At 41.7% G+C, this 15,496-nt stretch overlaps 1 protein-coding gene across 12 annotated transcripts in view; it reads left to right on the top strand.

Annotated features, from left to right (window-relative positions):
- The window catches only part of LOC115197597 (SH3 and multiple ankyrin repeat domains protein 2), a 174,058-nt gene that overhangs the window by 98,540 nt on the left and 60,022 nt on the right, over positions 1-15,496 (top strand). For 11 of the 12 annotated variants that reach the window (XR_003879034.1, XM_029759264.1, XM_029759260.1 and 8 more), the window contains 2 exons: positions 2,270-2,377; positions 13,946-14,027. Coding sequence is in view for 11 of the 12 variants with exons in the window: in XM_029759264.1 (XP_029615124.1) it covers positions 2,270-2,377; positions 13,946-14,027 (190 nt within the window). In the remaining variant the exon portion in view is untranslated. The remainder of the gene's footprint in view (positions 1-2,269; positions 2,378-13,945; positions 14,028-15,496) is intronic. The other variant, XM_029759268.1, reaches the window with a different exon arrangement.

Here is a 15,496-nt window from a genome sequence, read left to right on the forward strand (position 1 = left end):
CAAATAACATTTTATTTTATTTGATCTTGACATTTAAATGAGCCTTTTTAATTCCACTCCAAGCTCTGGAGGGAAGAGATATTAGAGGGAACAGTCTTTGTAGCCACTCAGAGGGATGTTGGAGGGAAGAGATATTAGAGGGAACAGTCTTTGTAGCCACTCAGAGGGATGTTGGAGGGAAGAGATATTAGAGGGAACAGTCTTTGTAGCCACTCAGAGGGATGTTGGAGGGAAGAGATATTAGAGGGAACAGTCTTTGTAGCCACTCAGAGGGATGTTGGAGGGAAGAGATATTAGAGGGAACAGTCTTTGTAGCCACTCAGAGGGATGTTGGAGGGAAGAGATATTAGAGGGCCACTCAGAGGGATGTTGTTCAGAAGTGAAGCATTCATCTGCTAGGACATTATGTATTTTCCTAATGAGTGAGCTGTAATAAGCAACATTTGTCTACAAACGACTGCAGTGCAGTTTATTTACTCTGGTTATTTCCATCTTCAGTAGTAGCTATATTTCTTAGGAAAAATTACTATATATTTTACACATGTGTTTTCCTCAGTACTTTCAGTTTTAAAATTAAATTGGGCCTTTTCTACGGTTACATAATATTTACATTTTAGTCATTTAACAGACGCTCTTATCCAGAGCAACTTACAGTAGTGAATGCATACATATCATACATTTATTTTTCCCGTACTGGTCCCCCATGGGAATCAAACCCACAACCCTGGCGTTGCAAACACCATGCAACCACCATGCTCTACCAACTGAGCCACACGATTGACCTATCTAGCTCTTATGTTGTGTAAGCTGGAGTGGAGTTGAAGAGACCACAGTACTGGAGTGGAGCTGAAGAGACCACAGTACTGGAGTGGAGCTGAAGATACCACAGGCACAGTACTGGAGTGGAGCTGAAGAGACCACAGGCACTACTGGAGTGGAGCTGAAGAGACCACAGCCACTACTGGAGTGGAGCTGAAGAGCCACACTACTGGAGTGGAGCTGAAGAGACCACAGCCACTACTGGAGTGGAGCTGAAGAGCCACACTACTGGAGTAACTGAAGAGACCACAGACGCTACTGGAGTGGAGCTGAAGAGACCAAAGGCACAGTACTGGAGTGGAGCTGAAGATACCACAGACGCTACTGGAGTGGAGCTGAAGAGACCACAGGCACTACTGGAGTGGAGCTGAAGAGACCACAGCCACTACTGGAGTGGAGCTGAAGAGCCACACTACTGGAGTGGAGCTGAAGAGACCACAGACGCTACTGGAGTGGAGCTGAAGAGACCACAGCCACTACTGGAGTGGAGCTGAAGAGACCACAGCCACTACTGGAGTGGAGCTGAAGAGACCACACTACTGGAGTGGAGCTGAAGAGACCACAGACGCTACTGGAGTGGAGCTGAAGAGACCACAGTACTGGAGTGGAGCTGAAGAGACCACAGACGCTACTGGAGTGGAGCTGAAGAGACCACAGTACTGGAGTGGAGCTGAAGAGACCACAGTACTGGAGTGGAGCTGAAGAGACCACAGACGCTACTGGAGTGGAGCTGAAGAGACCACAGTACTGGAGTGGAGCTGAAGATACCACAGCCACTACTGAAGTGGAGCTGAAGATACCACAGCCACTACTGGAGTGGAGCTGAAGAGACCACAGGCACTACTGGAGTGGAGCTGAAGAGACCACAGCCACTACTGGAGTGGAGCTGAAGAGACCACAGCCACTACTGGAGTGGAGCTGAAGATACCACAGCCACTACTGGAGTGGAGCTGAAGAGACCACAGGCACAGTACTGGAGTAGAGCTGAATAGACCACAGTACTGGAGTAGAGCTGAATAGACCACAGGCACAGTACTGGAGTAGAGCTGAATAGACCACAGGCACAGTACTGGAGTGGAGCTGAAGAGACCACAGGCACAGTACTGGAGTAGAGCTGAAGAGACCACAGTACTGGAGTAGAGCAGAAGAGACCACAGGCACAGTACTGGAGTAGAGCAGAAGAGACCACAGTACTGGAGTGGAACTAGTTTTTTTTAGGTTCATAACGATTTATACAGTCAGTCTGCATGGAAAAGTACAGGAGTAATTATTCCCTTACATACTACTGTCTCTCTTTGTCTTACACTGTCTATTTTTCTCCTTCTCTCTCTCCCCCCCCCCTCTCTCTCTCTCTCTCTCTCTCTCTCCCCCTCTGTCTCTCTCTCCCCCTCTGTCTCTCCCTCTGTCTCTCCTTCCCTCCTCCCCTCTCTCTCTCTCTCCCTCCTCTCAGTGCTCTCCATAGGTGAGGGTGGTTTCTGGGAAGGCAGTGCCAGGGGTAAAGTGGGATGGTTCCCAGCAGAGTGTGTGGAGGAGACCCCTAACCAAGAGGAAAGACCATGTAAGTTCTGAGAGAGAGAGACAGAGAGATAGAGAAATCTTGTTAGTCCCAATAATCACCTCACCGTTCAAAATCACTTCTAAATCTCCGTGGCCTTTGTCAAAATTGGCCTTTACATAAAACGTTAGAGCTGTATATTCAAACACCAACCATTGGATAATACAGTTCCTCTAATTCTTGTGAGAGAACCTTGTGCTCGGTCTCGGCCCTAGCTCTCTCATGCTCTGATAACCCTCTGAATATGAGAAGTCCCTTCTGGCCATGGGCAGGCTGTTAATGCAATTAACACTCAGGAGCAAGGACACAGTACCCAGCCTACACATGCATCCTTCACAACACAGTGTATGCATTGATTCTATACATTCGGTTGGTAAAAGTTTAAGCCACAGGGTACACCCATGTAAAGATGTGTAACCTGACCTGTGTCACCCTTGGTTCACTAACCTCTCCTAGTATGGCATCCTGGTGGATTAGGATGTGTAAAGTAGAGAGAGGGGCTGAAACCAGAGACTTCACAGACTTCACAGCACTAGACTACAATGCAGTGTATTGCACAAAGTGGCGTGACTGTAGTACTGTAGTGGTTATTCAAAATGTCTGTATGTGTGTTTGTGTTTGTGCTTGCCCCTTGCTCCTGGGGGTAACCTTCTGTTTAAAGTTATTTTGGTCCAAATAAATGCTTTCCACGTCAGTACAGCCGGTGTTCAGTAGCAGTGTTCAGTAGCAGTGTTCAGTAGCAGTGTTCAGTAGCAGTGTTCAGTAGCTGAATTCAGTAGCAGTGTTCAGTAGCTGTGTTCAGTAGCTGTGTTCAGTAGCAGTGTTCAGTAGCAGTGTTCAGTAGCAGTGTTCAGTAGAATTCAGTAGCAGTGTTCAGTAGCAGTGTTCAGTAGCAGTGTTCAGTAGCTGTGTTCAGTAGCAGTGTTCAGTAGCTGTGTTCAGTAGCTGAATTCAGTAGCTCTGCTCAGGCCAGAGGCGACGAGGGTATCTCTTGAGTTAAAAGCACACCACTTTGCATGTTCTGGCTGCACAGATGTACTGATGTAATTATAATAACCCAGCAATTCAAACACTTAATAACAAGTGGCAGGTGTATTATTTTTAAAGATATACTCTATGGCGCACTTATAAGCCAAAAGTGAAGCAATTGATGTGATTCATTAATTGTATATTAGCCTCATTATCTATCTGAAAGGTCACCTGCATTCCATTTATACTGTATGTAGCCAGCTTGTGTCTTTTATAATGCTCCGTGTAATCCTAACACACACTGACATAGCACACCCCCCCGCAGCCCCCGCAAGGGGGGCCCACGTGTTTTATAATGTACATTCGGGGAATTATTTGTTTTGGGAATTTTCAAAATGCTTGAAATTTTATTCATTTACATGTCGACTCTATGCCTGGAAATGCCCTTGTCCAGAGCAAAGGATCCCCATTTTAAATGAATATACTTTGTCACTGATTGAGTCAATATTTTTTGGGGGTCAAGATTCAGAAAAAATATTTGAATCACTGTTCTGCATGGATGCTTAAACAAGTGAAGTATTTGCTGTGCTAGACCTAAGGGGGAATATTTGCTTTATAAATCTTGTTTTATGATCTAAATCTAGAAAAACATGCCAAAACGCTAACACAATTAGCCCTGGAGCATTTAACAGTGCTTTAAAACAAAACAAAAACAGGTTTGGAGATTTGTATTAAATATTTGAATAATCTAATGTTAGAATTAAATAATCAAGGCCTTTAAACACTTGTTGGACAATAATAAAAAAAAATGAAGTGTCTTTTATTGTGTCTGACGGAGTTGACATAAATCCAGTTAGTTTTTTTTACATGGTGTGATAGCTGACACTTTGGTCTATCAAAATATATATTACACATTTCATTAGTATTAAGACAAATATTTGCGGAAAAAAAGCTGAGATTGTCCTGTCTTTCAAGAATCTCTGAGCTCTAAAACAGAAACATTTTATCTCATACTCATTGTAAAAAATATATATACACTACCGTTCAAAAGTTTGGGGTCACTTAGAAATGTCCCTGTTTTTGAAAGAAAGCACATTATTGTCCATTAAAATAACATACAATTTATCAGAAATACAGTGTATACATTGCGAATGTTGTAAATGACTATTGTAGCTGGAAACGGCTGTTTTTTTTATGGAATATCTACATAGGCGTACAGAGGCCCATTATCAGCAACCATCACTCCTGTGTTCCAATGGCACGTTGTGTTAGCTAATCCAAGTTTATCATTTTACAAGGCTAATTGATCATTCGAAAACCATTTAGCCATTATGTTAGGACAGCTGAAAACTGTTGTCCTGATTAAAGATGCAATAAAACTGGCCTTCTTTAGACTAGTTGAGTATCCGGAGCATCAGCATTTGTGGGTTCGATTACAGGCTCAAAACGGCCAGAAACAAAGCACTTTCTTCTGAAACTCGTCAGTCTATTCTTGTTCTGAGAAATGAAGGCTATTCCGTGCGAGAAATTGCCAAGAAACTGAAGATCTCGTACAATGCCTTCAGAAAGTACTTTTTCCACATTTTGTTGTGTTACAGCCTGAATTGCAATAGATTAAATTGAGATGTGTCACCCGCCACCACACAAACCTGCATAATGTTAAAGTAGAATTATGTTTTAGACATTTTTACAAATTAATAAAAAATAGGAAGCTGAAATGTCGAGTCAATAAGTAGTCAACCCCTTTGTTATGGCAAGCTTAAATAAGTTCAGGAGTAAATATTTGCTAAACTACTCACATAATAAGTTGCATCGACTCACTCTGTGTACAATAATAGTGTTTAACATGATTTATGAACAACTCCCTCATCTCTGTACCACACACATACAATTATCTATACAATAAGGTCCCTCAGTCGAGCAGTGAATTTCAAACACAGATTCAACCACAAATAACAGGGAGGTTTTCCAATGCCTCACAAAGAAGGGCACCTATTGGTAGATGGGTAAAATATTAAAAAGCAGTCATTGAATATCCCTTTGAGCACGGTGAAGTTATTAATTACACTTTGGATGGTGCATCAATACACCCAGTCATGACAAAGATACAGGCATCCTGCCTAATTTAGTTCCCGGAGAGTAAGGAAACTGCTCAGTGATTTCATCATGAGGCCAATTGTGACATTAAAACAGTTACAAAGTTTAATGGCTGTGATAGGAGAAAACTGAGGATCAACAACATTGCAGTTACTCCACAATACTAACCTAAATGACAGAGTGAAAAGAAGGAAGCCTGTACAGAAGAAAAATATTCCAAAACATGCATCCTGTTTGCAATAAGGCACTAAAGTAAAACTGCAAATAATGTGGCAAAGAAATTAACTTTATGACCTGAATACAAAGTGTTATATTTGGGGTAAATCCCACACAATCCACTGAGTACCACTCTTCATATTTTCAAGCATGGTGGTGGCGGCATCATGTTATGGGTATGCTTGTCATCTGCAAGGACTAGGGGGGTTTTAGGATGAAAATAAATGGAAGGGCTTAGAATAGGTAAAATCCTAGAGGACACCCGGTTCCAACAGGCACTGTCAGACTAATTTACCTTTCAGCAGGACAATAACCTAAAATACAAGGCCAAATATACACTAGAGTTGCTTTCCAAGATGACATTGAATGTTCCTTAGTGGCCTAATTATTGTTTTCACTTAAATTAGCTTGAAAATCTATGGGAATAGATTTTGAAAATGGCACTTGAAAGACACTTGAACATGGCTGTGTAGCAACAATCAACAACCAACTTGACAGAGCATGAATCATTATTTTAATAATAATGTGCAAATATTGTACAATCCAGGTGTGCAAAGCTCTTAGAGACTTACCTGTAATGACTCACAGTTGTAATCGCTGCCGAAGGTGATTCTAACATGTATTGACTGATAATTCAGTTTCATTTTCAATAAATGTAAATAAAATATTAAAACATGTTTTCACTTTATCATTATGGGGTATTGGTGTGTAGATGGGTGAGAAAAAAATATATTTAATCCATTTTGAATTCAGGCTGTAACACAATAAAATGTGGAATAAGTCAACAGGTACAGTTTGAATACTTTCTGAAGGCACTGTTTGTATTTTTGGGGGGGAGGTTGCTCAGACCTTGCATTCAAGTACATTAGAGAGTGTTTTTATAGAAAAAAAAGTTACATTTGAAAAAATAAATCAACGTTATCGCTGTCACCATCACAATGTTATTAGCCACCTTCTGACATACAATAGCACAACACATGAGATTTGATTCTGGGTGCCAAGATTAGAGTGTCATTGGTCGTCTTTGAACTGTAACCTATGCAGGATGGTGGTGGATAGAAATGAATGCAGGATGTTTTAAACTAGCAGGCAGTCTCGAGAAGTGATGGCAAGCCATCTGTGATTGGCCGGGAGGGTTGTGTGTGTGTGGCAGTACACTATGAGTCATTATGACGACAGTATAATGTCAGTCCGCCTGTTACTCCTCTCTGATAGAACACAAATATGCCATTGGATGTTCCAGACACTTGTGTGTGTGTGTGTTCCAATGTGTGTGTTCCAATGTGTGTGTTCCAATGTGTGTGTTCCAATGTGTGTGTTCCAACGTGTGTGTTCCAATGTGTGTGTTCCAATGTGTGTGTTCCAATGTGTGTGTTCCAATGTGTGTGTTCCAACGTGTGTGTTTCAACGTGTGTATTCCAACGTGTGTGTTCCAATGTGTTTGTGTGTTGCTTCCAGACACTCGTCTGTGGCTTGGCTAGTGTTAGAACAGTGTGCAGTGACAGGAGAGGTCTCTTGATATAGGTGAATGCTAGCTTTGGTGTTTACCCCTCCCTCAAAATGTATTGGCAAAGATGTTTTTAATGTCCGATTCATGATATTTGTAATACTCATATCTATTTGTGAATCCTGAAAGACCTACTTGTTGTACTGAGTGACTGGACAGTGCCACAATGGCCCGATCAGTACATTTTGACCGGATTTGTCAATTATAGGAACCAGTGTTGCTATACAAATGCAATTTATGAAGGATATGATAATTCACTCTGTTTGGGGAAGGGGGTATGATTGATGGATTAAGAACGATTTGACATTGCAATGTCGATGTGGGCTACAGTTGGCTGTCGACTTCTTCACCAATACATCTGTTTCCCTTTGCTTGAAGGGACAGCTAATGCACACACAGTATTTCAGATGTTGTTATAACTGCTGAAATACCATCTCAATATATGCTGTAGTCTGGTAGTAGCTATCTATCTGTGCTGCTGCTTGGTTACTAATCTCCCATAGACCGACTATGTAAACGCAACTGGTACCAAATTATGCGAGATTTTAGTTATTGGTTAAGCGAGATTACTTGGTTACTAACATCATGCAGTTGTGCCAGAATCGTAAACCCTTCACTGCAACACTCATGTACATTCCTGATTGATATATTTCCATGGAAACGTCCTCTGTACACTGTACAAGCCCGGTTGCTAAGGAGTGGGCCTTGGCAAGATTTTTTTCTCTTTTTGTACGATTTTTTCTCTCTCTCACTCTCTCTCCGCACTAAGAACAGAGCTTACGTGGGACTTGTTCATTACCAGATAGAGTTGCTCTTTTTATCTCAATGGGGATGATTATGGCCAATGTATCTTCACATACTGGGATTGGTCAAACTTTCTTGGGATGTTTCTTAAAAGCTTTGTAGCCTGAGGACTAAAGGTGGAGAGGTGAGGTTATTCTGACTGTGAAGGGAACTTGGAGGTGGAGGTGTGAGCGTTTCCGGGAAGCACTCCGTTAGAGGGGAGGAAGAGGGCACAAATGGAAGAGACGGCCAAATCCAGGAAGAAGGTTCATTTTGGAGGTACAGCACTGTGTGAGTGTTGGGGAGGGAAAGGGGTGAGAGAGAGCGAGCGAGGACCATATTTAGCTGTTAGTCTGGTTGTAAACAGGGTTGTATTGTGTTTTTAACAGAACGTGTTTCACCTGGAAAACAGAGGAACATATGGATTTCTGTTTGTTATTATCAGTGTTTTAGTTGGAAGTGTGTGTGTGGGTTTATTTACGCGGACAGTGGATTGTGTAAATTTTATTTTCAGGTTGAGTGTAGTGTTACTTATATAAAGGGGGTGGAAGAATCCGTAACAGTAAATTATAATGTTATGTTTTTCATAACCTGTACTGTATAGCCTATTGTCTGTGTATGTATTCATGTGCCTCACTATGTATATATTAATCTTCCTCACTATGTATGTATACACCTTCCTCACTATGTATGTATTCATCTTCCTCAGGGGAAGTATTTCAAGGGATGCAGACATCTAATCAGACATAACACATGCAGTACAGTTCAGTACAGTGGTTGAATTTATTAATGGTTGAATCTATCCTATTGTGCTAGTTTTGCATTCGATCCACATAGTAGCATTAGCCTGGCTGTGTCACTATCCATTTGAAATGCAGGAGTCAGGTTGAAGCTTGGATTTAGCAAGCTAGCCACTGATTGTGCTAGGCTACGATAGGCTAGCCACTGACTGAGCTAGTCTATGCTAGCCACTGATTGAGCTAGGATATGCTAGGCTAGCAACAGTACTCCCATGGTATTGTGATTTAGTATTCACCAGCAGCAACTGTCAGCACAGTGCACACTCTGGTCAAGTAGTCTTTTTTTATTCTGCTGTCTGTGCGTTGAGGAGGGGAGGGGAGGGGAGTTTGCACTCTACTTTTACTGGAGACCAGCAGCAGCAGAGAGAGGGAGCGAGAGAGAGAGTGAGAGAGATACGCTGGGTTACTGTACAGAACATACACTACTGACAGGTCCTGAATAGCACTATATTCCCTACTTTTGGCCTGGGCCTGCCCAGAGCCCGACACTGCTATACACTGTACAAATTCTTTGGAATACTTAAACAAGTACCTCCACCTTAAAGGAGATTAAACCTTAACTTTGCTAGAGTATCGAAACACATGGTTGGCAGGGTATTGGGACAGGTTGATACTACTTTTGACCAGGTTGTGAGGGTATTGGGACAGGTTGATACTACTTTTGACCAGGTTGTGAGGGTATTGGGACAGGTTGATACTACTTTTGACCAGGTTGTGAGGGTATTGGGACAGGTTGATACTACTTTTGACCAGGTTGTGAGGGTATTGGGACAGGTTATACTACTTTTGACCAGGGCCCATACACTGTTAAAATAGAAATACTCATAACACAATCATTGTGTAGTAAAACCATGAAAAGTAGTACACCTAATCTGAGATCTGGTGTTTGGAGGGTGTTTGAATGTAAATCCAATATAACTGAATGTTTTTCTAAACAGAATGGAAAAAAAGTGGTTCCTTGATCTGAATAATTGCGTTTTTAAGAGAGTGTTCCAGCATCAAAACTCATAAATAATGTTTTGGCAGACTGTGTCTCTCATTCAATCAAATGGTTTTACATTTCAAATTTGTTTATAGCATAAATATTGACTGATGATTTTCAGTCAATATTTTGATTAACATTTTAGAGAAGACACTGGGAAATGAATATTTTTCCTAGGGTAAACTTTGGCACTTATTATAAGCTACAGTTGCCAGGTCCATTGTGAGATTATAAATGATGTTACAATCAAGATTTTTAGGGCTATTCGGTTTAGTGCATTCAGAAATTTTTCAGACCCCTTGACATTTTCCACATTTTGTTACGATACAGCCTTATTCTAATGTTTATGAAATATAGTTTTTTCCTCATCAACCTACTCACATTTCCCCATAATGATACATTTTGCAAATGTACAAAAAAAAACTGGAAATATGGTTGGCAGGGTATTCAGACCCTTTACTCAGTACTTTGTTGAAGCACCTTTGGCATTGATTACAGCCTTGGGTCTTATTGGGTATGATGCTACAAGATTGGCACACCTGTATTTGGGGAGTTTCTCCCATTCTTCTCTGCAGATCCTCTCAAGCTCTGTCAGGTTGGTTGGGGAGCGTCGTTGCACAGCTATTTTCAGGTCTCTCCAGAGTTGTTTGATCGGCTTCAAGTCCGGCTCTGGCTGGGCACCTCAGGGACATTCAGAGACTTGTCCCGAAGCCAGTCCTGCATTGTCTTGGCTGTTTGCTTAGGGTCGTTGTTTTGTTGGAAGGTGAACCTTCGCCCCTGTCTGAGGTCCTGAGCGCTCTGGAGAAGATCTCTCTGTACTTTGCTCCCTTCATCTTTCCCTCGATCCTGACTAGTCACCCAGTCCCTACCGCTGAAAAACATCCCCACATCATGATGCTGCCACCACCATGCTTCACCGTAGGGATGGTGCCAGGATCCCTCCAGATGTGATGCTTGGCATTCAGGCTAAAGAGTTCAATCTTGGTTTCAGACCAGAGAATATTTATTCTCATGGTTTGAGAGTGTTTATGTCCAAGCAGACTGTCATGTGCCTTTTACTGAGGAGTGTCTTCCGTCTGGCCGCTCTACCATAACGGCCTGATTGGTGGAGATCTGCAGAGATGGTTGTCTTTCTGAAAGGTTCTCTGGAGCTCTGTCAGAGTGACCATCAGGCTATTGGTCACCTCCCTGACCAAGGCCCTTCTCCCCGATTGCTCAGTTTGCCAGGCGGCCAGCTCTAGGAACAGTCTTGGTGGTTCCAACCTTCTTCCATTTAAGAAGGATGGAGGCCACTGTGTTCTTGGGGACCTTCAATGCTGCAGACATTTTTTGGTACCCTTCCCCAGATCTGTTCCTCGACACAATCCTGTCTCAGAGCTCTACGGTCAATTCCTTCAACCTCATGGCTTGGTTTTTGCTCTGACATGCACTGTCAACTGTGGGACGTTATATAGACAGGTGTGTGCCTTTCCAAATCATGTCCAATCAATAGAATTTACCACAGGTGGACTTCAATAAAGTTGTAGAAACATCTCAAGGATGATCAATGGAAACAGGATTCACCTGAGCTCAATTTCGAATTTCAAAGGGTCTGAATACTTATCTAAATAAGGTATTTCTGTTCAGTCAATATTTATGCTATAAACAAATTTTAAATGTAAAACCATTTTATTGAATGAGAGACACAGTATGCCAAAACATTATTTATGTGTTTTGATGCTGCAACACTCTCTTAAAAACACAATTATTCAGATCAAAGAACCACTTTGGATGTTTTAAAGTTTTTCCATTCTGTTTAGAAATACCTTGAGTTACATTGGGTTTACATTCACCCTCCAAACACCAGATCTCAGATTAGGTGTACTACTTTTCATGGTTTTACTGTTATGGCTAGGCGTCCCGCTAGCGGCACACCTCGAAAACATCTGGTGAAATTGTAGAGCACGAAATTCAAATGTCAGAAATATAAATATTTAACATTCATGAAAATACAAGTGTTATACATCAAAACAAAGCTTAACTTCTTGTTAATCCAGCCGCTGTGTCAGATTTCAAAAAGGCTCTACGGTGAAAGCACACCATGCGATTATCTGAGGACAGTGCCCCTTATACAAAAGCATGTAAAACATATTTCAACCAGGCAGGTGCGCCACGAAAGTCAGAAATAGCGATATAATAAATGCCTTACCTTTGATGATCTTCTGTTGGCACTCCAAAAGGTCCCAGATACATCACAAATGGTCCTTTTGTTCGATAATGTCCTTCTTTATATCCCCAAAAACTCAGTTTAAAGTTAGCTGACGCACTTCAGTCAATAATCCACCGGTTTCCCTCCATCAAAATGCATACAAAATGAATCCCAAACGTTTTTAATAAACTTCTCCAAAGAAGTCAAACAACGTTTATAATCAAACCCCCTAATACGTAAATAAACTATACAATTTAAGACGGAGAATTGTTATTGTCTTTACCGGAGATAAACAATAAAGAACGTGCTCTCATCCACGCGCATGAAAACACTACAGCCAAAATGGGAGCCACTTAGAAAAACTATAAATTCTATCTAATTTTTCCAAAAACAAGCCTGAAACTCTTTCTAAAGACTGTTGACATCTAGTGGAAGCCCTAGGAACTGCAATCTGGGAGGATGTCGCCTCATAATAAACATGACAGCCATTGAAAACAGTGGTAGGCTGAAATTGTTCTTTTTTGGATGGCTTGTCCTCAGGGTTTCACATGCCATATCAGTTCTGTTATACTCACAGACATTATTTTAACAGTGTTAGAAACTTTAGAGTGTTGTCTATTCAACTCTACCAATTATATGCATATCCTAGCTTCTGGGCCTGAGTAACAGGCAGTTTACTTTTGGGCACGCTTTTCATCCGGACGTCAAAATACTGCCCCCTAGCCCAAAGAGGTTTTAATAGTGTATGTAAAAAGTTGTACACCATAAACTATGAAGGGTGCAATTTGGGACGTAGCCGGAGAGACACCACTGACAGGGAGTTTGATTAGTACTGTGGCTGGCTGGGTGCTTTCACCCATGCTTCCCTGTGGCTCAGTTGGTAGAGCATGGTGCCACGGTTGTGGGTTCGATTCCCACAACCCTGGGGGGCTAGTACAAAAAACAAATGCATGAAATGAAATGTATGCAATCACTACTGTAAGTCGCTCTGGATAAGAGCGTCTGCTAAATGACTCAAATGTAAATGTAAAAAGTGCGTAACACCTTTGTCACTCCATAGCTTCTCAGAACATAATAGCTTAGCAGTTTCCTATGAGTCTTCAAATTTGAACTTTATTTATTTATTTTTATTTCACCTTTATTTAACCAGGTAGGCAAGTTGAGAACAAGTTCTCATTTACAATTGCGACCTTGCCAAGATAAAGCAAGCAGTTTGACACATACAACAACACAGAGTTACACATGGAGTAAAACAAACATTCGAAACCAAACATGGTGATTAATAAGCTATAATGTACATCTCTTATGTCAATGAAATGTAATCGTGGACTTTGATGGAAAAGCAGAAGGAATTGAGGTGTTTGATGTATGTTTACAGAGAAACAGAAGGGCCCTTGACTAGAGTAGACCTACCCTGTATGAGTACACATCTACCTACTACATACATTATATGGCTATGTAATATAAGCCATATAACTCACCCTGCTATCAAAGAGGCTGTGCTTAGAAAATAAATCAGTGACTATGACAACCAGTGAGTAGGCTGGAGGGGAAAGTGAAAGTGTTGAGTCCCACGCAGTCAAGATATCAGCACATATCATCAACATGGAGAACAGAACAATACTAAAATAACGCTCACTGTGGTCTTCAACAACATCTTCAACATCTCCACATCCTATGAATGCATGTAGTATGCTATTGTCTAAAGGTTATTGGATGGCTATTTGACGACGAAATGTTTGCTGTTTTAAAAGGGCCTTTGTTTATTTTTTATTGGTTTATTGATATTATGCGTCCGAAAAGGCAACCTAAGGACCGTGGTCAAAAGCAGTGCACTATATGGGGAATAGGGTGCCATTTAGGGTACAGTCGTGGTCACCCCTTTAATGAATTGGTCACCCCTGTAATGAATTGGTCACCCCTTTAATGAATTGGTCACCCCTTTAATGAATTGGTCACCCCTGTAATGAATTGGTCACCCCTTTAATGATTTGGTCACCCCCTTTTTTACTGATGGTTCTGTCTTTAGATGCCCGAGCAGACAGGGCTGAGAGGAGGAAGCTCTTCAGGCACTACACCGTGGGGTCCTACGACAGCTTTGATGCATCAAGGTAAGGATTGGTTTCTTTCATTCCTCCGGGAAAAAAAGAAGAAAAAAAGCCTATTCAAGGGGATGTTCAAAAGAATCATGGTGAAATCATAGTATTATACAGTGTGTTAAATGACCTGATCTGCTATAATATATGACACGTTTTAGACAGTTTGTACATACAATACCGTTTAAAAGTTTGGGGTCACTTAGAAATGTCCTTGTTTTCCATGAAAACATACATGTAATTAGTTGCAAAATGAATAGAAAATATAGTCAAGACGTTGACAAGGTTATAAATAATGATTTTTGATTGAAAAATAATTGCGTCCTTCAAACTTTGCTTTTGTCAAAAATCCTCCATTTGCAGCAATTACAGTCTTGCAGACCTTTGGCATTCTAGTTGTCCATTTGTTGAGGTAATCTGAAGAGATTTCACCCCATGCTTCCTGAAGCACCTCCCACAAGCTGGATTGGCTTGATGCGCACTTACGTACCATACGGTCAAGCTGCTCCCACAAATCAAATCAAATGTATTTTTATATAGCCCTTCGTACATCAGCTGAAATCTCAAAGTGCTGTACAGAAACCCAGCCTAAAACCCCAAACAGCAAGCAATGCATGTGAAAGAAGCACGGTGGCTAGGAAAAACTCCCTAGGAAAAACTCCCTAGAAAGGCCAAAAACCTAGGAAGAAACCTAGAGAGGAACCAGGCTATGAGGGGTGGCCAGTCCTCTTCTGGCTGTGCCGGGTGGATATTATAACATAACATGGTCAAGATGTTAAAATGTTCATAAATGACCAGCATGGTCAAATAATAATAATCATAGTAGTTGTCGAGGGTGCAACAAGCACGTCCGGTGAACAGGTCAGGGTTCCGTAGCCGCATGCAGAACAGTTGAAACTGGAGCAGCAGCATGGCCAGGTGGACTGGGGACAGCAAGGAGTCATCAGGCCAGGTAGTCCCGAGGCATGGTCCTAGGGCTCAGGTCCTCCGAGAGAAAGAAAGAAAGAGAGAAAGAGAGAATTAGAGAGAGCATATTTAAATTCACACAGGACACCGGATAAGACAAGAGAATACTCCAGATGTAACAGACTGACCCTAGCCGCCCGACACATAAACTACTGCAGCATAAATACTGGAGGCTGAGACAGGAGCGATCAGAAGACACTGTGGGATCAGAAGACACAACAGCTCAATAGGGTTGAGATCCGGTGACTGTGCTGGCCACTCCATTATAGACAGAATACCAGCTGACTGCTTCTTCCCTAAATAGTTATTGCATAGTTTGGAGCTGTGCTTTGGGTCATTGTCCTGTTGTAGGAGGAAATTGGCTCCAATTAAGCGCCGTCCACAGGGTATGGCATGGGTTTTCAATGTGATAGCCTTCCTTCTTCAAGATCCCTTTTCCCCTGTACAAATCTTCCACTTTACCACCACCAAAGCACCCCCAGGCCAGCACATTGCCTCCATCATGCTTGACAGACGGC

This window comes from Salmo trutta, chromosome 7, assembly GCF_901001165.1.
Source record: "Salmo trutta chromosome 7, fSalTru1.1, whole genome shotgun sequence".
NCBI classification, from domain to species: domain Eukaryota; kingdom Metazoa; phylum Chordata; class Actinopteri; order Salmoniformes; family Salmonidae; genus Salmo; species Salmo trutta.